Source organism: Leucoraja erinacea, chromosome 37 (assembly GCF_028641065.1).
Source record: "Leucoraja erinacea ecotype New England chromosome 37, Leri_hhj_1, whole genome shotgun sequence".
Classification (NCBI taxonomy): domain Eukaryota; kingdom Metazoa; phylum Chordata; class Chondrichthyes; order Rajiformes; family Rajidae; genus Leucoraja; species Leucoraja erinaceus.
This window is the reverse complement of record NC_073413.1, coordinates 4859045-4882266: the sequence shown is the minus strand read 5'-3', so window position 1 is coordinate 4882266 and position 23222 is coordinate 4859045. Positions and strand designations below refer to the sequence as shown.

The 23222-nt window shown below is 46.1% G+C and overlaps 1 protein-coding gene across 1 annotated transcript; it reads right to left on the bottom strand.

Annotated features, from left to right (window-relative positions):
- Window positions 1-16658: 16658 nt before the first annotated feature.
- polr2f (RNA polymerase II, I and III subunit F) lies at window positions 16659-21611 on the bottom strand. Its single transcript, XM_055663126.1, has 5 exons — window positions 21466-21611; window positions 19981-20050; window positions 18473-18603; window positions 17275-17346; window positions 16659-16850 (listed from the first exon to the last, which is right to left on the bottom strand). The coding sequence occupies exons 1-5, from the start codon at window positions 21483-21485 to the stop codon at window positions 16760-16762; spliced, it is 384 nt and encodes a 127-aa protein (XP_055519101.1). The 5' UTR covers window positions 21486-21611; the 3' UTR covers window positions 16659-16759.
- Window positions 21612-23222: the final 1611 nt, after the last annotated feature.

The window sequence follows — 23222 nt, the reverse complement described above, 5'->3', positions numbered from 1 at the left end:
GGTCTTTTGCTCATGAGATCGCCTGTCTTGAAAACATCTCAATCCATTCCATCAACATCAGAAAAAGGCCATTTGGCCCAAAGAGCCAGTATTGATGCTCTCTACAAGATTCCTCCCACCCCTCTTCATCTTCCCTTCATCTTTGTATGTCTATTCAGCTCCCTGTTATCAAACTGATATGTTAAAACTGACGTAATAAATGAATGCCAATATTTCAAGGAAAGGCCAGGGAAATTCTTCCATTGCCCTGCAGCCAATATTGTTTGTACGAATCTTGCAAACGTCCACAGATGAACCATAGCTCTATTCAAGACCGCAAGAAATTGCAGAGAGTTGTGGATTTAGTCCATCACACAGATCAGTCTTCGCACCGTTGACTCGATCTACACTTAAAGCTGCCTCGGGGAAAGCAGCAGGCAGCATAATCAAGGACCTTTCCCACCCCCCGTCATTCCTCTTCTCCCCACGCCTGTCAGGCAGAAGATAAAGAAGCGCATATCATCAGGCTCAGGAACAGCTTCTACCTCTCTGTTACAGATTTCTGAACGGTCCTTCCTTAAGCTAGGTTATAGTCCCTATTCTCCAAACAACCTCATTCCCGACATTTTGTTTAAGAAGGAACTGCAGATGCTGGAAAAATGGAAGGTAGATAAAAATGCTGGAGAAACTCAGCGGGTGAGGCAGCATCTATGGAGACATTGGTCTTTTTCTCTGAAAATATAATGCTGAGAACTATATTCTGCACTCTTTTTTTAATTAACAAATTTATTCAATTATTAAAAAATAATATTACACTACAATAAAACAAACCAGAACCTACCACCATAATACAATACAAACCAATAGACAATAGGTGCAGGAGTAGGCCATTTGGCCCTTCGAGCCAGCACCGCCATTCAATGTCATCATGGCTGATCACATGATATATCCTTAATAAACTGCTATACAACTATGTTATAATAATAATAATAATAATAATAATAATAATAATAATCTTATTTATATAGCAAATTTTTAGTCAACTTGCATTGACCCCAAAATGGTTCACATAATTACATTACATTTACACACAGGCAAAGGTGGGTGAAGTGTCTTGCCCCAAGGACACAACGACAGTATGCACTCCAAGCGGGATTCGAACCGGCTACCTTCCGGTCGCCAGCCGAACACTTAGCCCATTGCGCCATCTGTCGTCCCAATAATCCTTATTGAGGATGCATTCAACACCCTGCGGTCCCAGAACTCCTCCAGGGTGTCCGTGGACAGGGCATATTCCCTTTCTAACCCCACCCGGGCGCGGACGTAACCCCGGAAAAGGGGCAGACAGCCGGCTCGGGTAAAGCCCTCCACCGCCTGGCGCCGTGACTCGCGGATGGCCAGCTTGGCCAGACCCAGGAGCAACCCAAACAGGACACCTTCAGCCCCAAACCCTCTCCCCTATATTCTGCACTCTGGTATCTTTCTCTACCTTTTGTACTTATGTTTGGCTTGATTGTATTTATGTATAATATTATCTGGTTTGATGGGATAACACGCAAACAAAAGCTCTCCTGTACTTGGGCACACATGACAATAATAAACTTAAACTTAGTATTTATCCTGCAACTGGTATCACATTTGGGAGGTTGTCGTGCATAAATTGTCTGCTGCCGTTAAACCTTCCTAAATAAATTGCACTTCAAGGGCATTCATTGGCTGTTTTGTTATTATTGGAGAATCCTAGTGGTGTTTATTGGGATCCAAGGATATGGGATTAATGTGGGAAAGTGACGTTGAGGTAGAAAGATCACTCTTATTGAATAGTAGAGCAGGCAAGGGGCCGAATGGCCTCGGCCTCTTCTATTTCTTATTTTCTTATGTTATTAAATCCCTCTCTCCTGTTCACATTTGCCAGTGCCTATGGGGTCAAGTTCCACATTTTCCCTGTTTTTTAGGATGAAGACATTTCTCCCAAGTTCCCAAATGGATTTATTAGTGACTGTCTTGTGGTCAAGACTCCCAAAGATAAATACAAAACTGCTGGAATAACTCAGTGAGTCAGGCAGCATCTCTGAAGAAAATGGATAGATGACGTTTCGGGTTGGGATCCTTCTTCAGACTTCCTGATCCCAGTCCAAAACGTCATCTATCCATTTTCTCCAGAGATGCTGCCTGACCTGCTGAATAACTACAGCTTTTTGTGTCTATCTTTGGTTTAAACCAGCAACCTTATTTTAATTACTTGATGACCCTCAGCTTGTTTTCTCGTAGAAGTGGAAACATCTTCACCACACTTATTGTATCAAACCGATTTATCCTTTTAAAGACCTCTATTGGGCCATCTCGTAGCCTTCTCTTTCCAAAAGACGCCCAATCTTCAGTCATTCCCAATCTACGGGCAAGTTAATTTTTGTCCCAGAAATCGATTGTCAGAATGTCAAATCTCTTGCTCTTCACCCGCGGATCCCAGTTATTCCTCAAACAGTTAAATAAAAACATGCAGACAAACTGGCCCATAGGTGCCCTGAAGAAGAGTCAGCCCGTGGTCCGTGTGACAGCAGCCCTCACACTGAACTCTCCCTCGTGGATGTGGGCTGTAAGCGATATTTCCATTTGATAAAGGCTGGCTCTGGTATCAGTGTAAGGTGGAACAATGGCTGGTTTTATGGTGGCTGTGCGCTGATATCCCTGAGAAGGCCCTGGAGCCAACTTCTCGCTCGCTCTCCCTCTCTCTCTCTCCGAGAGGAAATTGGGTGTTGCCATGGCAACCGATTTAAGGCCTCCCGAGCACAATGCGCTGCCTGTGACAGGCAAGGGGAGAAAAAGTGATAAACAAAAGGAGCGAGGAAGCCAGCCAGGAACGGATTGCTGAGGCAATGTCGTGCTTGGAGCTGAAAGTGTCTCATCAATAGGCACAGAGCACAGAGGGAAGCCATTTGGCCCATCTGCCAGTCTAGGAGTGGCTTCACTGAGAGTCACTCATATTTACTCGATTCCTGACAACACGTTCCATTGTGTCTACCTTTGATTTAAACCAGCATCTGCAGTTTGATAGTAGACAATAGGTGCAGGAGTAGGCCATTCGGCCCTTCGACCCAGCACCGCCATTCAATGTGATCATGGCTGATCATCCCCAATCAGTACCCCGTTCCTGCCTTCTCCCCATATCGCCTGACTCCGCTATTTTTAAGAGCCCTATCTAGCTCTCTCTTGAAAGCATCCAGAGAACCTGCCTCCACCGCCCTCCGAGGCAGAGAATTCCACAGACTCACAACTTTCTGTGAGAAAAAGTGTTTCCTCGTCTCCGTTCTAAATGGCTTACTCCTTATTCTTCAACTGTGGCCCCTGGTTCTGGTTTGTTCCTACACGTTCTACTTTACAATATACATTGAGTTCTCTTTAGAAATTTCCTATTAAATCTCCTTCCACCATCCTCTCAGGCTGTATTTCCTAAATCTGGGCAAAATGTTTATTCACCCCAACCTTTCTGTTTCTCTGAATAAGGGTCCCGACCCAAAATGTCCATTTCCTCCAGAGATGCAGCCTGACTCAGGCATTTTGTGTCCATCTTTTTGTCTTGCTGTTTCTCTTGTTGATCATTTCATTCGGTGACTCAGAGTTATTGAAGCTGCATGCATTGTCTTTCCGCTGACTGGTTAGCACTCGACAAAGAGTTTTTCACTGTTCCTCGGTGCACGTGACAATAAATGAAACTGAACTGAACTGTTCCACTGGGAAATCCTTACATGGCCCTCCAAAATGCTTCATGATTTTGAATGCCTCTATGAATCTCCTCGTCACCTTCTCCGCTCTGAGAATAACACAAGCTCCCCGAGCTCTCACATCTCTGTAACCAGTTATGCAAAACCCCTTTACTTTTACTTTAGAGATACAGTGCGGAAACAGGCCCTTCGGCCCACCGTGTCCATGCTGACCAGCGATCCCTACGTAATTGGCCTGTCCCACTTGGGCGTAATTTGCGCATCATTTAGGCGTCACGACGCACGCATTGTGCCGTGCACGTGATGCGCGCATGTTGCGTGGTGACGTAGGCAGTGACCTGCGTGACATGCAAATGACGCCCAAGTGGGACAGGCCCTTAACACTACCCAACACTAGGGACAATTTTACAATTTTTTCAAAGCCAATTAACCTACAAACCTGTATGTCGTTGGAGTACCTCTTAACCACAGCAATTTGTTTTGATGAGAGGGTAGCCTGAGAATGGATATCAATAATATCAAAAAACTCCAAGGCCCCTCTGGCAGATGATACGATGATCACAAGTAAGACAAACACCTCAGCCAGAGGGAACTCAACTGCAACCCATAAATTCAGCTCAGCTACCCATTCCTGCATGGTCATCCTCGCTGATGTAACCCTTGTCGGTGCCCTCCATTATCAGGCTTTGTAACGGTCCTTCCATAAGCTATGGTATGCTTGATTTACCTCAACCCCATTCAGGACAAGGGACTTCTTCTATGGAACTGATGCCCTACCATTGTCCGAGGACGTTGGAGTGTAGCCGAGATCGGGGCCTCGAGGTCGAAGTCAGCCGTGGTGGACAGGCCATGCCACCGCCGCAAGAACAAAGGGGGGTCCAGTGTGGGGGGGGGGGGGGGGGGGGGGGGGGGAGGGGGGGCGGCCACCGAGAACCTAGGGGGATCTGACGAGGGGGGGGGGGGGATAACGAAGAAGGGATGAGCACTTTTTGTAATTTTGTCGACACCCTCGTGCCAACTCTTTTGTGTACTTGGCAATGAACAAAGATTTTCACTGTACCTAGGCAGAAGTGACAATAAAGTATCAGAAGAAGGGTCTCGACCCGAAAACATCACCAATTCCTTCGCTCCATACATGCTGCCTCTCCCGCTGAGTTTCTCCAGCATTTATGTCTACCTTCGATTTTTCCGGCATCTGCAGTTCTTTCTTAAACATAAAGTATAAACGATATTCTGCACTCTGTACTTTCCCCTTTGTTCAATCAATTGTACTTGAGTTTGAACTGATTGTATCTGTGAATGGTATATCTGAGCTGTTCGGATAGCATGCAAAATTAGAACTTTTCACTGTACCTCAGTACCTAAACCTTCAGGCTCAACTATTCCAACCCACTCCTAGCCTTGGCCTGCTTTTCGAGTATCCACCAACTGTGTCCTAATTACAAGTCTTATTAACCCACCAAACTTGCTGGCCCATTGCTAGCTCCCAGTTAAGCAATGCCTCCATTTTTTTAATTCACATCCCTTGCTTTGTAATCATTCGCCATCCTTACTCCTTCCTACCTCCACAAGCTCCTCCAGCCCTATAATACTCAATGCACCTTCAACATTATTTAAGACATCTCCGAATTTAATCGCTCCACGTTTGAAGGACGTACCTTTGACTAATGGGGCGTAAGCTCTGAAATTTCCTCCCTAAACCTCTCCAACTATCGCTCTTTCCTCCAGAGAGGGTAGTCCTTGAAACTTTACCCTTTAGCCTGCTCCTCTGTCCCAGTTTTATCCTTCTGTGGCATTTTGGCAAATTAGCTTCGATATAAATTCCCTGATGGATCATCTTTGATATATTGAAAATGTAGGCATTAAAACGTGTCAAATTTAGGGTGGCGCTGTGATGCAGTTTGTCGAGCTGCTGCCTCACAGCGCCAGAGACCCGGGTCCGATCCTGATAACGGGTGATGTCCATGTGTGTAGTTTTCACATTCTCCAAATATCAGAGTGGTTACTGGCTCCGTAGAAACAAGTTAACAAAACTTCACCTTCAGCCACCAGTAAATAAACATGGTGTAAATAAAATTTAAAATAAACATGGTGTATTTTTAATACAAGTTTCAACAAAAAGCAAATGCGCAATGATTATAGACAACCACAGAGAGAAGACCACAAATACTTCCAGAGTACGTTTCACCACACAGACAAATTAAGAAATAGACAACACAAGCAGCTCGTCCTGTAACACTGAAGGAAGGCACAAAGTGCTGGAGTAACTCAGCAGTCAGGCAGCATCTCTGGAGAACATGGATCCTAGCTGAAGAAGGGTCCTGACCCGAAACATCAACTATCCATGTTCTTCGGAGATGCTGCCTGAGCCGCTGAGTTACTCCAGCATTTTCTGTATTTCTTTGGTAAACCAACATCTTGCTATTTGTTATTACACCTTGTAACGCCATTGAAGTGTACCACGGGTGCATTGTACATTTTTAATGCTTTACTGTCTGCACTTTGCATCACTAGTATACTATGTGCATTGTATGTGTGCTATTCCTTGCACTGTACACCATTAGTGTGTATCCACCAGTTATTTGTGCAAATGTAGTCTCACTTTATTCTGAATTAAAGGAGCATTCATTTTTACAAATTTCAGGTTGGTCGAAAACTCAATTTGTGCCAATTCAGCATTCCACACAAGAATCCAATAATGTCACACTCTTGCTCACTCCTGCTGGCTTTATCTTGCATTTCACGTTATTCACTCTATCATGTATCTGTACACTGTGGGCGGCTCGATTGTAATCATGCATTGTCTGACCACTGACTGGTTAGCACGCAACAAAAGCTTTTCACTGTACCTCGGTACAAGTGACAATAAACTAAACTCAACTCTTGCCTCACGCTTTAAATATCCCATAAATTTAATCCCACTCTCCCTTCAATCACTGCACCCTTTAAATATCCCACCAGTTTAATTCCACACCCTTTACCACCCTGCCAGGGCTAGCCCTCCTCTGTCCTCACTCCGTAGTTTGTGAAATATCCTCAGACCACTTATTTTCAAGCAACAATCGATGGAATCTGAAGGTAGAGGAGATCTTTGTGACCCAGGGTGTCCCGTTACCCCATGAATAGAATCACCCACTCTCTTTATTCTTTCCATGTCATAATATAATTGTTTTCCTATTGAAGATTTCATGCAATTGCCTTTTAAAATGTATTATTGAATATCTTGCCACTGCTCATTCCGTTAATTTACATTCTGGTGAAGTTATTCCCCAATCAGTTTACTTGCTGCCCTCAACATGCTTATCCAATCTCACTGAATGAGTCTAGAGCCCAACAGTATTCTCCCATTACCATCTCACTGTACAAGGGATCCGCTCGCTATTACCCTTCTCTCAATCGGGAAGTTTCTCCATCCCCCTCCCCCATCAAACCTTCTTACAACCTTCTACAATAACACTCCAGCTTCTTTTTAACTTCGCCCCTTGTCCCTGGTAACATCTGCATGAATTGAGCTTTTCAACTCTGCTTGTTTTTAATCCTACAATAGATTCAGAGAGTTATACAACACAGACCCTTCGGCCCGCCTTGTCCGTGGCGACCAAGATGCCTTACTACACTAATCCTATTTGCCTGAATTTGGTCCAAAACCCTGTCAACATTTCCTATCCATGTTCCTGTTTAAAATATTGTATTATACCTGCATCGACCACCTCCTCTGGCAGACCCAAAATATAATGTCTCTTTATATCCCCAACATCCTGCAAAATCCTTCACTACCTCCTCATTATTTCCTATTTCCTTCGCTCCATAGATGCTGCCTCACCTGCTGAGTTTCTCCAGCAATTTTGTCTACCTCCTCGTATCATATTTGGGTTATGTGGATCAGAGACTCCAGAGACTCAATTGAAATGCCTTTTTTCCATGGCCTTAGATTGTGTCCCTTTTTCATTCTGTCTACTTAATACTGTAGTATTTAGGAAATGCACATGGTTCTTCAGTCAAATCATAGTATTAAAATCTTCTCCATACAGAACTGCACTTGCCACTAATTTGCCCAACTCCCATCTCAGTAGCTTTTTTACAGTTTGGAATTTGATTCCACAGGAGATCTTGATCCTGTTTGCAGATTAATTCTATGTATTGTGAATAATAACTGCTCCAATATAGCTGCAACCTCTCTCAAAGGGTTAACATTTCCCCCTTCTATTTGTAAATACAGTAAATATCTGATAATCCAACACCCTTGGTACGTTGGTAGTGCTGGACTAGCAGATGTTTCTGGACAACTGCATATTACTCCAATTCTTACATCTTCTTCTTCTTGCATATATGGCGTGCACAGCCTAAAGTTGTCGTATAACTTGTTCTATTTGATCTTATTTGATTGTGCACACCGGGTTGATTGCATTCGTCGAAACAGGGCGGACCACGTGAAAGTTGCAATCACCCACCCCCAATTCATACATGATGGGCTAGGATTAGTGGAAGATGCGATGCAGGTGGTTAGCATTTGTTAGAGTGAGCTAACAATATTGTGAGGTAACAAATGACTGCAGCTTCCTTTACTTAGTATACTGGTCACTAGGTGGTGAGAGCTGGTATTGTGGAGTACTCCAGAACCAACTGTTGAGTCTTCCTGATGTGTTGTGGGCCTAACTCAACGAAACACCAATGAAGGGAGGTGCCCACTTGATAACACCAATGATATACTTGCATCTACAGGATTAGTTTGTTTTAAAGAGCTAATAATTATGTAGGTAGCTGTGTTTTGTTTTATGGAGTCATGTTGGTGTATTTAGTTAGATAACTCTTTGGTTTTGGGCTTGGTTTTCTTAGTTGAGCGCTTATCCTGGAGTTATAGCACAAGTACTTTGTGTTTTAATTGTAATCAGTAGTACAATAATTGCAGAATAATACATTTTGCAGTGGGTTTAAAGGGAATGGCAAATGTACAAACACTCCTGGTGCCAGCACTGGCCACAAACAAGCCCATCTTCCTGACCCACCCCCGGCTGCCATGACTCTTTCCCCAGACCCTGTTCACACTCTGGACCCCGGGCACACACTCCAGACCATCAGGATTTAGATTAGTTCAGAGATACAGTGTGGAAACAGGCCCTTTGGCCCACCGAGTCTGTGCCGACCAACGATCCCCGCACACTAACACTATCCTACACACACACACTAGCAACAATTTACCCCTCAATTTGATTCTTCCCAGATGAATCCTATATATTGTGAATAATATCTGCTCCAATATAGGCACAACTGCAACCTATCAAGGTTAACAAGCCAATTACCCTACAAACCTGTACGTCTTTGAAGTGTGAGAGGAAACTGGAGCTCCCTGAGAAAACCCATACAGGTCATGGGGAGAACGTACAAACTCTGTACAGACAGCACCCGTAGTTGGGATCGAACCCAGGTCTCTGGCACTGCGCCGCCCACTGAATACCAGATTATCTTAGTCCTACTGTATATTATTCTTTCATGTCTTTTACTGTGCCTTAGATTTTGGAAACCCACCTGAACCCAGTCCACTATGTCTTCTAGTCTATTCTTTCTTCAAATTATTTTTCCAGGTTGCCTCAAGTAAAACCAACCTTCTGCATTTTGTTCTATTTATCCATTAAGTGAAAGGGATTGTTCAGTCGGATTAATGCTATCAAAAGTGGTTGAATTCCTGTAGCATCTTTCACATCCCTCTCAAGATGGAACAAGCTCCCACAAACAGCAATGCAATAATCACCAGGTGATAATGTAGATTGCAGGATGAAGGGTGGGAACGTGTGGCCAATGTTTTCCTTTTATATCAATCAAATTTATTTCAGAATCTATTTTCATATTTGAGTCCAACTTGAAGCAATCGATTGCAAATATTTTGGCCCTGGTCTAAAAGTTCTCAATTGGACAGCTTTCAACGGATGAGGTAAATACTAGTGCATCTATTTCTGGTGGTGTTAACTGAAGAAGGAATGTTGGCCTGGACACTGGGAGAACTCCCTGTTCTACACGTTTCACCACAGTCCCCATGGTACAGTCCTGAACAAGTCGACTTGCTCAGACGTCTCAGCTCGTGGCACCTCGGACAATGCAGCACCTATTGTTGAGTGACTTCACCCAATATTCCTAAATGGAAACTTGGCATCAAAAATTCTGTCCCTTGAATATAACGATGAAAAAGAAACACTTTCTCACTTGCCAAGACGTCTCGTAATGAGATGCTAATGAATTTGATTTACAGCACACAATCAGGCCATTCAGCCAGCACGCACCTCCTCAGCAGGACTTGTAGATACACAATAATTTATACAGCACTTTAAAGCTTCATATCATGCTGTATAAAGTCCTCGACAGCTAATGAGGTACTTCTGAAATCTAGTCACCATTGTACTGGGGAAAGGTTTTCTGCTTAAATCCATCATGCTATTTGTCCTCACACTCCCTCTGGGAGTTGTGGCGCACATTCACAGCACACTGTGGAAAAATACAACTCTTCTGTCAAATCTATTTTATCCGTCTTAACATCCATCCCGATCTTGGATTAAGCCACAATTTTCTCAAACCCTCTCATGATCTTCCAGCCTTTTCTAATACTTTTATATCAAAGCTTTTATTTGCAGTTTCTGTCCAATTTGAGGCTCACGTCCCATTTTTGGTTCATGTTCCGAATGCTTGCAGAATCTGTACCTGTTTGAAGAGATGACTGCAACATATAAAATGTTTCTGAAATTGCTTCATGTCCTTTGAAACAAATCGACTGTTGTAGTGTGATGCCTGGTCCACCAGAGGGAGCTGGCACCCAGTAAATCTGACACTCATTCTCCCAGTCACTGAAACCCACTCCTGGCTGGAATTTGATCACCCAATTTCCTTTTCTTTTAACATTCCTTCATAGGATCATTAATTTCTCACGAGGAAGTGGTGGTAAGCTACCTTCTTGATTCACTTTCTGATTAAGATGATATTCCACCAGCCTGCAAAAGGCTCCTGATCCACTGAACCACTCCCAACACTTTGTACCTTTTCTGGTAAACCAGCACCTACAGTTCCTTGTTTCTATAAGTTGATGTTGCTGTTTTTGGAGTTCTGGGAGCCAACAGGCTATTAAACCATGTGATCAGCCATGATCACATTGAATGGCAGTGCTGGCTCGACAGGCCGAATGGCCTACTCCTGCACCTATTGTCTATTGTCTATAAACAATACAGCCCCCATCAGTCTGAAGAAGTGTTTCAGTCCGAAACGTTGCCTATTTCCTTCGCTCCATAGATGCTGCTGCACCCGCTGAGTTTCTCCAGCATTTTTGTGTAGCCTCCAAATAAGCTCTGAACTACAAAGACATGGGGACATTATTCGTTTTTTTTTTCCATTTATTATATTGTTGAATAGTTTTATCATTGATTATATTGTTTACAGAGTACTATGCTTACATATTGTGTTTTGCTGCTGCAAGTAAGAATGTTCTGTTTGGAGCATATGGCAATAAAACACTCTAGACTAGATCCAGCAATGATAAAGGAAGAGAGACACACGCCAAATAAACCCGACTGGGCGGCTGAGAGGTGATAATGTTCTCAGAGTTCTGTTGTCCTTTTCTTTCTAGTGTTGAGGGTTTGGGAGGTGATTGACAATGTGATTTAAAGGTCACAATGCAAGTCAAACCATTCCTTTTGCTCATATTTACTACTATCCTTTTCTTGTCTCCTGTCTACCTCATTGGTGACCCTCTGGCTATCTTTACTGGCTTTAAGGACCTGTCCCACTTTCACGACCTAATTCACGACCTCTGCCGAGTTTGCCCTTGACTCATAACAGCATGGTCGTAGGTTGGTCGTAGGTAGGTCGTAGCAGGCCGTGATGCTAGTCGTAAGTACTCGTGGTATCAAGTAGGTCGGGGCGTTTTTTCCAACATGATGAAAAATGTCCACGAGTAAAAAAGGGCGTGAATTAGGTCTTGAAAGTGGGACAGGCCCTTTACCTTGCATTAAACCTTATTCCCTTATAATGTATCTATACACTGTAAATGGCTCGATTGTAATCATGTTTTGTCTTTCCGGCTGACTGGTTAGCGAGCAACAAAAGCTTTTCACTGTACCTCGGTACACGTGACAATAAACTAAACTAAATATTTATAGATAGATTTAACAATCCCAGATAGAGGCGTTGGCAGTGGTGACCAGACCTTGATAAAGTGATCACTTACAAAGCCATGGAGGGGAAGGTAGTGTGGGGAACTGGAAACTTTGGGTTCTTGCTGAAGGAATGCGTGTACACTGATGGTGGCCTAGTGCAAATCAAGATGTGCGGGGATCAGACATAAAGGAACATAGATTTCTCAATGGGGTTGTAAGGCCGGAGAAGGTATGAATTGGGAGGGTGGTGTCTGGAGCCATGTGTTTTCTTTTTTTATGATGTATTTCCAGAATCTGTATTTTCCTTCCCTTGGAAATGGTGGGGGGGGGGGGGGGGGGGGGGGGGGGGGTTACAACAAGATAATGTGTAAGAACACCATTGCTCTCATTGTTACAAGATCACGGGTGTGTCTTCACCACACACTGGAAGGGTTCAAGTTTTTGCGACCATCAAACCCAAACTGTTTTACTCTAAGATGTAAAGACAAAGAACTGCAGATGCTGGCGTATACCACAGATAGACGCAAAGTGCTGGAAGAACTCAGACGGTTAGAAAAGGAATAGGTGACGTTTCAGGTCGGGAAGAGCTTTGTGAACTGAGCTGAAAGATATTCTGCTCTGCAGGAAATACAGTAACTGGTCTGAATGCAGCAACAATGGATTAGGGGAGTCCTTCCCCATCTCTCTTCAAAGCAGTGCCGGGAGCAACAGTTTCCTGATAACCAACTTTTCCAGTTTGCGTCAGAACAGGCCAGTTTTGATGCCATTAACCCAGCTTGAACCCAGCTTTTCTCTCTCCACATACACTACCGGTCCTGCCGAGTGTTTCCAGCAATCTCCTCTTTACAGATTTACAGTTCCAGCATGACGTTTTCTCTCCCAACCTCATCCATCTGCTCCTATTTACATCCACAAACACTCCAGCTACGATCAACGAGCTTTCATTTCACATTCTTGCATGGTACCAAAAGCAATGTTCTCACCTGGTCTCTGCCCTTTGCTGTCTTTACCCCTCCCACTCTATAACCTTAAACATGTTGTAAAAATACAAAACCTATTGTTCTTTATTTGAATACATATTGCATTTACAACAAGATGGACTTTAGACTTTAGAGATACAGAGTGGAAACTGGCCCTTCGGCCCACCGAGTTCGCGTCAACCAGCAATCACCCCGTACGCTAGCACTACCCTACACACTAAGGACAATTTACAATTTACGGAAGTCAATTGAAGAATCTACAAACCTGCACTTCTTTAGGATGTGGGAGGAAACCAGAGCACTCAGAAAAAACCAAAGGGAGAACGTACAAACTCCGTACAGACAACACCCGTAGTCAGGATCGAACTCGGGTCTCTGGCATGCGTAAGGCAGTAACTCCATCACTGCCTGATGAGTTGATAGCACAGATCACAACATACAAGCCTGATGCATTGACTTCTCCATTTACAATACGATAGAACTTTATTTATCCCAGGAGGGAAATTGATCTGACAACAGTCATAAAACACAAGATACATGAAACATGAAATTAAAGTGAGGAGTGGCAAGGATTGGGGGGAGAGGGAAGGGGAGTCAGTCTACCCCACGACAGAAGGGGGAGGAGTTGTACAGTTTGCTAGCCACAGGGAAGAAGGATCTCCTGTGGCGTTCTGTGCTGCATCTTGGTGGAACCAGTCTGTTGCTGAAGGTGCTCCTCAGGTTGGCCAGCATGTGTCATGGAGGGGGTGAGCTGTATTGTCCAGGATGCTCCGCAGTTTGAGGAGCATCCTCCCCTCCAAGACCACCGCCCATGAATCCAACTCCAACTCCGCCCCCCAGGACAGAGCCAGCCTTCCTGATGAGTTAGTACTTCCCTCACCTACTCCAACCTCACCCACATGGATTGCACTGCCCTCCCACACTCTGCTCCAATGCCAACCTTGTTATCTAACCTGCAGACTAGGGCAGTTCCATCGTGGTTTGCCAGACTGACCCCCCTACCTTATTGAACTCATCAATTTCATCAACGTCCACTCTGCCTTCAAATTCATGGACCGTTTCTGACACCTCTTCCCCCCTCCCCTCTTTCATCATCTCAGTCTCCATCTTGGGAGAGAAACTATCCACTGATATCTGCTACAAACCCAAGGACTCCCACAGCCACCCGAACTATACCCTACCCCACCCCTACTTTGTCCCTTGTAAGAATGCCACCCCTTTCCCTCGGTTTCACCGCTTCCGCCGCATCAGATGAGACCTTCTAGGACATTAGCGATGTCCTCCTTCTCTAGGAAACAGGGCTTCCCCCATCCCCTCCGTCACTGTGAGCTGAATGCTTAATTTCATGTGAGCCCATGCTCACATCCCATATTTGCTTTCACCTCACCGCTCCTAGACAGAATAGAGGCAGTGTCCTCTTGGTGCTCAGCCTTCACATGCACCACATCATTCTTTGATATTTCCACCTAGAATGCGATCGTACCAACCCTCACAACGACCACCCCGCCCGTTCTGATTCGCATAAGCACGTTCACTCTCCATATTCCCTCTTTCGTTCACTCCTCCCCACCCATTCCTCCATCTGCCCAAGCACTTTCCCTTGCAGTGGTAGAAGGTGTTACACCTGTCTCTACACCTCCACCCTCACCACCATCCAAGGAACCAGGCGCCACTTCCAGGGCACCAATTGAGACATTTTGAAGTGGTGCAGCAACTGACTCACTGCTTCAGCAACCTTCATACAATCCTGACCCCGGCTGTTACATGTGTGAAGTTTGCACATTCTATCTGCATGAATCCTCCAGTTGCTCTGATATCCTCCCACATCCTAAATGTGTGTGGGTTGATGATTTAATTGCCCGCTGTAACTTGTAGGTGGGTGCAGTGATAATAGGGTGGAATTGATGGGCCTGTGAGATAGAACGGGTTACAGGGAAATAAGTGGAGGAATGGGATTACCAGCATAGCGAGTGCTAGCATAGTCTATGAGTTGAGTGGCCTCCTTTTACAAGTTAGCAAGGTCATGAGTAGAAAATAAACTGGGCTGTAGGGTTTGGTTGTAAATGCATAAAGTTGACAACCAGGGAAGTGAGGCATATCATATATTTTTATCTCTGGCCATCTACCTATCAACCCCCCCACCCCCTGGTCATCTTCATCTGTATCCACCTAACACTTGCCAGGCTTTGTCCTGTCTATCCACTCTTCCCCAACATAATCAAGTCTGAAGAAGGGTCCTGTTCTGAAGCGCCACCTACCATGTTCTCCAGAGATGCTGCCTGGCCCGCTGAGTGACTCTAACACTATGTTTCTTTTTTGGTAAACGAGCATCTGCAGTTCCTTGTTTATACATTGATGTTCTCTATGGCCACACGTGTATACAGCGCGCCACTCTGCTCACCACATTACTGTGCTTTTACACCAAGCTGCATTTTTTCATGAATTTCTGGAAATTTAATGCAGATTTCGTTTAATTAAATTAATATTTCTCATCTCAAGTGGGGGGGGTGGGGATTCAAAACCCTGAATCTAATATCATTAGTCAGGCCTTTTGATACATTCAACAACTTAATAAGGGTCTGAAGAAGGGTTTCGGTCCGAAACGTTTCCCTCGCTCCATAGATGCTGCCGCACCCGCTGAGTTTCTCCAGCAATTTTGTCTCCCTTCGATGTTCCAGCATCTGCAGTTGCTTCTTAAAAACTTAATAACCATGTTCCCTCGTACTCCTTATAAAATGTAAAACTAACTGGAGTTCTGTTTTTGTTGCAGATGCTCCACATTGGAAAGCAGGTTACAAGGTGAGGAGTGAATGTAATTTGGCAAAGGGAACTATTGGCCTAGAATGTCATACTCGTGTATCTAGTGTAATATTTGAAAGGAAACTGAGAAGGGAATATGTTGCTCGAGAACCCAGGATAAGCACCGATACCGCTGCGATATTTGGGCAGCTAGTCCTATTTCACGTCTGGCCATCCACGGAGGTTGCTGCTGTAATTGGGAACAGGGTGCGGAGCAGACTCGATGGGCCGAATGGCCTAATTTTGCTCCTAAGTCCTATTGTCTATGTTGCTGGCCAGAGCCAGTCCAGGACAGTGCCACCCGGTGGCCACTGGAGGGCGCCAAGAAGAGCAATTTGTGACAACTTGATCCAAACCAGAGCCAATGGCAAAACATGTCTCACCAGCATTTATCTCAACACATCGGTTGTGAAAAATAGTTGTTGATCAAGGCTCTTACAGATTTTGCTGGGGGCTGCCTTAAAGTTTATAGAAAATCCCATCGGCACAGATTGTGTGAGCTATTGAACAGAGGACAAAGCTTGTTTTGAGCTCCATTGCACCCTGTAGACTGCTGCAATATAGACACCCAGGCAGAAGACACATGCTACAATCACCCATCGTCTCAAGGCATTGGACAGGTACCTCAATAAGAAAGGTTTATAGGTATATGGGGCAAAAGCAGGCAGGTGGGACCAGTGTAGATGGGGCACCTTGGTCGGCATGGGCAAGTTGGGCCGAAGGGCCTGTTTCCATAATGTACGGCTATGACTGTCAGATTGGAGGCAGGTGACAAGACTAAAGCTCTCTCTGATGGGAAGAGCTGTCCCATCAAACTCTCCCAGAATAACTGAGACTGGCCAAATGCTTTAAAAAGGTTCAGTATGATTTCACTTCCTTTTTACTCTACTTTACTGTTGATAAAAGTCCAAGACTGTGCGCCCAGATTATTCAGCTAGAGATCATGGAGCCTCCACATATCACTGTCCCAGCTGAGTTCTTCCAACATTTCTGTTTTTGTGAGATTCTAGCATCTGCTGATTTATTTGCTTTGCAGACGAGTCAACAGAAATCACAGTTTATTTTATAAAATGTGTAGAATTAAAAATATAACTACATTTAAATAGTGAAAACGTGTGCAAAGTGATTGATGGGAAGGCAATGGTCAGTCTGCGATTATCAACTCGTCCACTCCCCAGTCCTCGTAGCTTCCATCCGGCAGATATCGACGGATAATAATTGGAATTTTTCGTGCTCTGGAAGGCAAGAGTAATTGCTGTCTTTAGAAAATAGTTGATCAAAACCGGTGAGCAGTGAGTGCAGTTAAATAAAGAACTGTGTAACAAATAAATTCTCCTTCATGGAGCAGAGAAGGTCAAGTTTGGCAGTGGTGTAAGAAAATCAAGAGGATATGTGGAAACTGCTTTTGTTGAAAGGTCAGTTCTGAGGTTTAAGATAATTGTCGAAATGCTCACAGGCGAGCTGACAGGAAATTACTTTTACACGACAGGTTGTTGCAATCTGGACCCTCTGCCTGCTTCCAGCTCCTCGTCTCGAACATGATATTTACAATAGCCTTAGATTAAAGTAATCCTCCAGTTTTCATGCAACATCTTGTTTCAATAATTGCAAAGCAGGGAGGGAAAGGAATGGCGGCCAAGCACTGATGCTGGGACTTACTTCAGCTCTTTCATTGCGATCTGCAGAGGGTCCGTCTCTCCTTCCAGCTCAACCATGACCGGGGCGCACATTCTGTAAAAGAAAGGAGCTGATGAGTTGCACTGTGCGCTGGTTAACCTTCCAGCTGAGCATCTGTGGTGCAGCCACACATCGCTGAGTCAGTGGTAGAGTTGCTGCCTTACACCGCCAGAGACCCAGGTTCGATCCTGACCACGGGTGCTGTCTGTACGGAGTTTGTACTTTCTCCCCGTGACTTTTCTCTGGAATTCTGGTTTCCTCCCACACTCCAAAGATGTACAGGTTTGTAGGCTAAGACTTGTTGTCTTGGTAAAATTATAAATTGTCCCTAGTGTGTGTAGGATAATGCCAGTGCGCGGGGATTGCTGGTTAGCGCAGACTCGGTGGGCCGAAGGGCCTGATTCCGCGCTGTTTTTCTAACCTTAGCTCTAGTCCTGCCATAGACGTGGCTCCCAACCTTTCTCACCTGCGGCTTAAATTCCAGATGGAAGTGAAGGCAAGAAAAGACCAGGACCAAGAACAAATGACCTCAGGCAGGGTGGTGCCCTGTTCGGCCCATCGTTGGCATGGGAAGGTGTGATCTCGAGTGGGAAACAATGTGGTGAACTGTGGAACTAGTTGAATGAATGGAGATAGGGAGCAAGAAGGTTGGAGAGGGGAGTGTTGGTAGAAGTTACTTAAAATGAGAGAATTCAACATTCATACCGCTGGCTTGTAAGCTACCCAGGCAAAATATGAGGGGCTGTTTCTCAAATTTATGTGGCCCCACTCTGGCAATGGAGGAGGCCTAGGACAGAAAGATCAGTGTGGGAACGGGAAGGGGAGTTGAAATGGATGGCAAGTGGGAGATCCCATAGGCCTCAGTGGACCGAGCGTACCTTAGCTTTAGTGTAAGTGGGTGCTTGATTAGTCCTGAAAGGCCTGTGTTTTTTTTAACCAAAAAATTATTTAATCAATTTACAATAATATTTACAGTATGAAATAAATCAAAATAAAACCCACCACCATAATACAAGACAAACAAATATACTAAATGAACTACTATACAACTATATTACTATCCTTATTGAGGATGCATGAAGGGCCTGTTCCATGCTGCCTGCCTCTGTGACTCTGTAGTGTACTAGCAAGAGAGTCTGGCCAACCGTTCAGTGTACAGTGAGGCGGCGACTGTACTCACGCTATCTGGAGTGCCCGTGTTCCCAGTACTCGAGCCCTCTCGTACTTGGTCATGTAGGACGTGGTGATCCTCTTCTGATTGGCCTGCTGCCCGTCCGCCGCGGGGATAATCTCCACGTTCTCGCGGTCTTCCTGAAAAACAGCTCAGGACATGGAGGAAAAAGCTGACACAAAGTGCTGGAGCAACTCAGCGGCTCAGGCAGTTTCTCTGGAAGACATGGATTTGTTTTTTAACAGCTAAAGCAGTAAAATGTTCCCAAAGGAGCAATTTTCAGGGGGGGGGGGGGGGGGGGGGGGGGGGAAAATAATTAATTTAATCGCCACGATCAAAAATTTGGCTGGGGTTTCTCAGAACCATTTTCGATAGCCAGCAATATTCTGCTCTGAAGATACACAAAGTAAATAAAATTCTGGAGCAACCCAGCGGGTCAGGCAGCATCTCTGGAGAAAAGGAATAGGTGATATTTCGGATCAGAACCCTTCTTCAGTCTGAAGTTGCTCCAGCGCTTTGTGCCTATCTTCAGTATAAACCAATATCTGCAGTTCCTTCCTACACAATACTTCGCGTTGTATCAGACAGCCCCACGTTTCTCTTCCCTCCCCAATCCCTCTATTTATTCCTCCTCCGGGCAGGTTAACAGCCATCAACAACCCGCAACCCTCTCCCAGCCAACATAGATCTGTCATTCAGTTTGTTTTGGGCTCTCCCCCACACAGAGATTCCCTTTTTTTCTCCTCATCTTAGCTCTTTGTTGCACATTTGCTTTCTAAACCCTGACTAAAGGTGATCAAACTGAGACATTAACATGCATATATCCATCCATGTGCCTATGTACATGGGGCGGGGGCGGCGGCCCGGAGCTGATGCTGTGGCGGGCCGTCTCGGAGCGGAGACGGCGTTCCGGCTTTTGGCGGCGGCGACATCACCACGGAGGTCCGCTGGACTGGAGAGCGGCATCTTCGGCCTGGATCGATCGCCTCAGCGCAGAGGGAGAACAAGGAGGGAAGAGACGGAGACTAAGATTTTGCCTCCATCACAGTGAGGATGTGCTTGGTGAACTCACTGTGGTGGATGTTTAATTTGTGTTTATTGTATGTTTTGTTATTATTGATTCTGTGTATGACTGCAGGCAACATTATTTCGTTCAGACCGAAAGGTCTGAATGACAATAAAGGATCTATATCTATCTATCTAAAAGCCTCTTAAACGCCAGGATGGTTTCTACATCCATCACCACCCCTGGCAGCATGTTCCAGGCCCTCATCACCCTCTGTGTAAAGAGTTGATCGCTGACATCCAACAAAAGGAGCTCCATATCATGACAGTAGGCCATTCAGCCCATCCAGTCCATGCTACTCTCACCCACCTTCTTCTTTCCTGTATCCTATCCTTTCTCACATGCTGCTCAATTGCACGCCAGACTGGGAAGTGGCACTGAGCCCAGATTGAAGGCGAACAGAGGCCTGGTTGTTACACTCAGCGAGAGGGACATCATTATCGGCTCTCACCTCCTCCACGTTATCCAAGTCATCCATCGCTTCATCTTCATCTGCATCGTCGAAATCATCCCCATCGAAACTGGAATTGGAGAAAGGGGGAGTCAGCTAAATAAACCCGGATCAAGATCAAGTCTGTTGAAACATTACTGTTTCTCTCTCCACAGACGCAGCGTTATCTGCTGAGCATTTCCAGTATTTTTAGTTTTAGTTGTAAACAGCAGCTTGGCATGTGGGCAAAGCCACCTGATGTCGTTCACACTTGCAGCTGCGTTTGGACCCCGTTGCATGATCACTGAAGCTTCACAACTCCTGCACCGTGTCCCAGGGAACCGCCTCTAACTCCACATCCCACACCAGAGAAGATTTACAAGGATGTTGCCAGACTCGAGGGCCTGAGCTGTAGGGGGAAGGTTGAGCAGGCTAGGACTTTATTCCTTGGAGCACAGGAGGATGAGGAGTGATCTTATAAAGGTAAACAAGATCACGAGAGGAATACATCAGGTAAATGCACAGAGTCTCTTACCCAGATTAGGGGAATTGAGAACCAGAGGACATAGGTTTAAGGTGAAGGGGGAAAGATTTAATAGCAACCCAAGGGGTAACTTTATTACACAAAGGGTGGTAGGTATATGGAACGCACTGTCGGAAGAGGTAGATAAGGCAGGTTCTATCATAACATTTAAGAGACATTTAGTCTGGTACATGGATAGGGCGGGTTTGAAGGGATATGGGCCACATACAGGCAGGTGGGACTAATGTAGATGGGACACGTTGATCGGCGTACGTAAGTTGGGCCAAAGGGCCTGTTTTCATGTCCATGACCACCCAGAGTAGCAAAACCATTGCACCAACTGGATACTCACTGCCACCTGTGTCCAGTCTTCTGGACAGCCCGGCCGACTGCTCTGGACTCAGCGGGAAGGGCAGTGGCTGCACCCTGTGAGGTGCAAGGACCCACCCCAAGCAATGGGAAGGTCACTGCAAGAGTGCAATGACTCAGCCCTGGCTGGGGGAGGCGCTGTAGGTTGTAATGCAATTACCCACCCTAGCCAGTGGGGGCGCTGCGGGGTCGGTATAATGACCCATCCCGGCCAGTGGGGGCGCTGCGGGGTCGGTATAATGACCCATCCCAGCCAGTGGGGGCGCTGCGGGGTCGGTATAATGACCCATCCCAGCCAGTGGGGGAGCTGTAGGTTACTATGCAATGACCCATCCCAGCCAGTGGGGACGCTGTAGGTTACCATGCAATGACCCATCCCGGCCAGTGGGGGCGCTGTGGGGTCGATATAATGACACATCCCGGCCAGTGGCAATGACCCATCCCGGCCAGTGGGGTCGCTGCGGGCCGGGCCGGCGAGTCTGATCCCCTGAACTCCGCTCGATGTCGCAGCGCTAAAGATGGAGCAAATGGCGACAGCGCAGGCTGCCGGCGAGTTGCTGAGGACGGGGACAAGGGGTGCGGAGACGACGCCCCTCCCCCTCCCGCTCACTCACTTGTCCTCGTTGTCCGACATGATGGCGGCAACAGCGGCAGCGGCAGCGTCCTAAACCCGCTCCTTCCTCAGCAACGGGCGCCGAGGGACTGGACTGCGCCACAGCTTCCGGGTCAGAGGTTGCCGGCTCCTCTGCTGACGTCACTGCCTGCGCCGCGTTGCTAGGGGCGCTGTCCGCCATCTTGCGCCGGGACCAGGTAACCAGGGGCGTCCAGTCACGCACATTCCGCGCGTGTTATTCTCGCTCAATAACCGGGCGTCGGAGTAAACTCCCCCTCAAAGCTCTGGCTGACCGCTATCTCCGGCCCGGAGGCGGCAGAATCCAAGCGGCTGTGGGAGCGGGGGAGCGGATGGATGGGTCGTTTCCCTCTAGAATTTAGGAGATTGAGAGGGGGATCTTATAGAAACTTACAAAATTCTTAAGGGGTTGGACAGGCTAGATGCAGGAAGATTGTTCCCGATGTTGGGGAAGTCCAGGACAAGGGGTCACAGCTTAAGGATAAGGGGGAAATCCTTTAAAACCGAGATGAGAAGAACTTTTTTCACACAGAGAGTGGTGAATCTCTGGAACTCTCTGCCACAGAGGGTAGTTGAGGCCAGTTCATTGGCTATATTTAAGAGGGAGTTAGATGTGGCCCTTGTGGCTAAAGGGGGATCAGGGGGTATGGAGAGAAGGCAGGTACGGGATACTGAGTTGGATGATCAGCCATGATCATATTAAATGGCGGTGCAGGCTCGAAGGGCCGAATGGCCTCTACTCCTGCACCTAATTTCTATGTTTTCTATGTCTGTTACCTACCTCGGGGTCTCGACCCTCCACAGCCGCTGACCGACCCGCTGGGTCCCCGCCCGCCGCCGCTGGGTGGGATTCCTCCCTCCTCCCTCCACCCAAACACCCTCCCGTCCTGTCGACAAACTGACCCTCGTTTTGCTAAAACACCATCAACGTGAAAGATTCATCCTCTCTCATCACAGAGACCGCCTGACCCTCCACAACATTTTGCTCCCCACTAACCGCATCTTTTAGCCCGGTCTTGTCTGATGAGAATTTTAATGCACCTTGGTACATGTGATAATAAGGAACCTGAATTTACCCCCAATGCAATTTCCTTCCATCTACAGCTGCGGCAATTGTGATGTCCTCCCAACACTTACAGTTCTCGGTTCAAACTGGTGTCCAAATCATCTACATCCCCATTCTATACTAGGGATGCCCGACAGCAGTTCGGCTCCCATCCCACCGATGTCCACAGGTCTGTTCACCATCTCCCCTGAAAGATCTTAACCCAAAACGTTACCCATCCTTTTTCTCCAGAGATGCTGCCTGATCCACTGTTACTCCCCAAGGGATAGGGTTCCCCTTGCCTTCATCTTTCACCCCACCATCCTCCACATTCACCAGATCAACCTCTAACTTCTGCCACTTTCATTGTGATATCATATTTTCCTCTTTTCTCCTGGTTCACCTTTCCATCTGCAACAACCGCCTACTCCCCAGCTCATTGAATCTTTCCATGCGATGGCAGCAGATGCCACTGACCTCTTCTTGCCACTTGTGACCACAATATTTCTCCAGCATTTTCCCAATTAATTGTACTGCATTTGGTGTTCTTCTTCTTCCTCGTGTCCGGCCATCTTCTATATCACGTCTTTCCAGTGGTTGGCGCAGGCGAGTGCAGCAGCATTTGGTGTTCAAAATTGGTGGACATTAAAGTCACTGATGTACAACACAGAAACAGTTCAAACTCCACACAGGCT

Coding starts and splice junctions, on each gene's coding strand:
- polr2f (XM_055663126.1), bottom strand. CDS start 21,485: ATGTCGGACAACGAGGACAA. Junction 20,051..21,465: donor ATGTCGGACAACGAGGACAA/GTGAGTGAGCGG, acceptor CTCCAATTCCAG/TTTCGATGGGGATGATTTCG. Junction 16,851..17,274: donor ATCGCAATGAAAGAGCTGAA/GTAAGTCCCAGC, acceptor CTTGCCTTCCAG/AGCACGAAAAATTCCAATTA.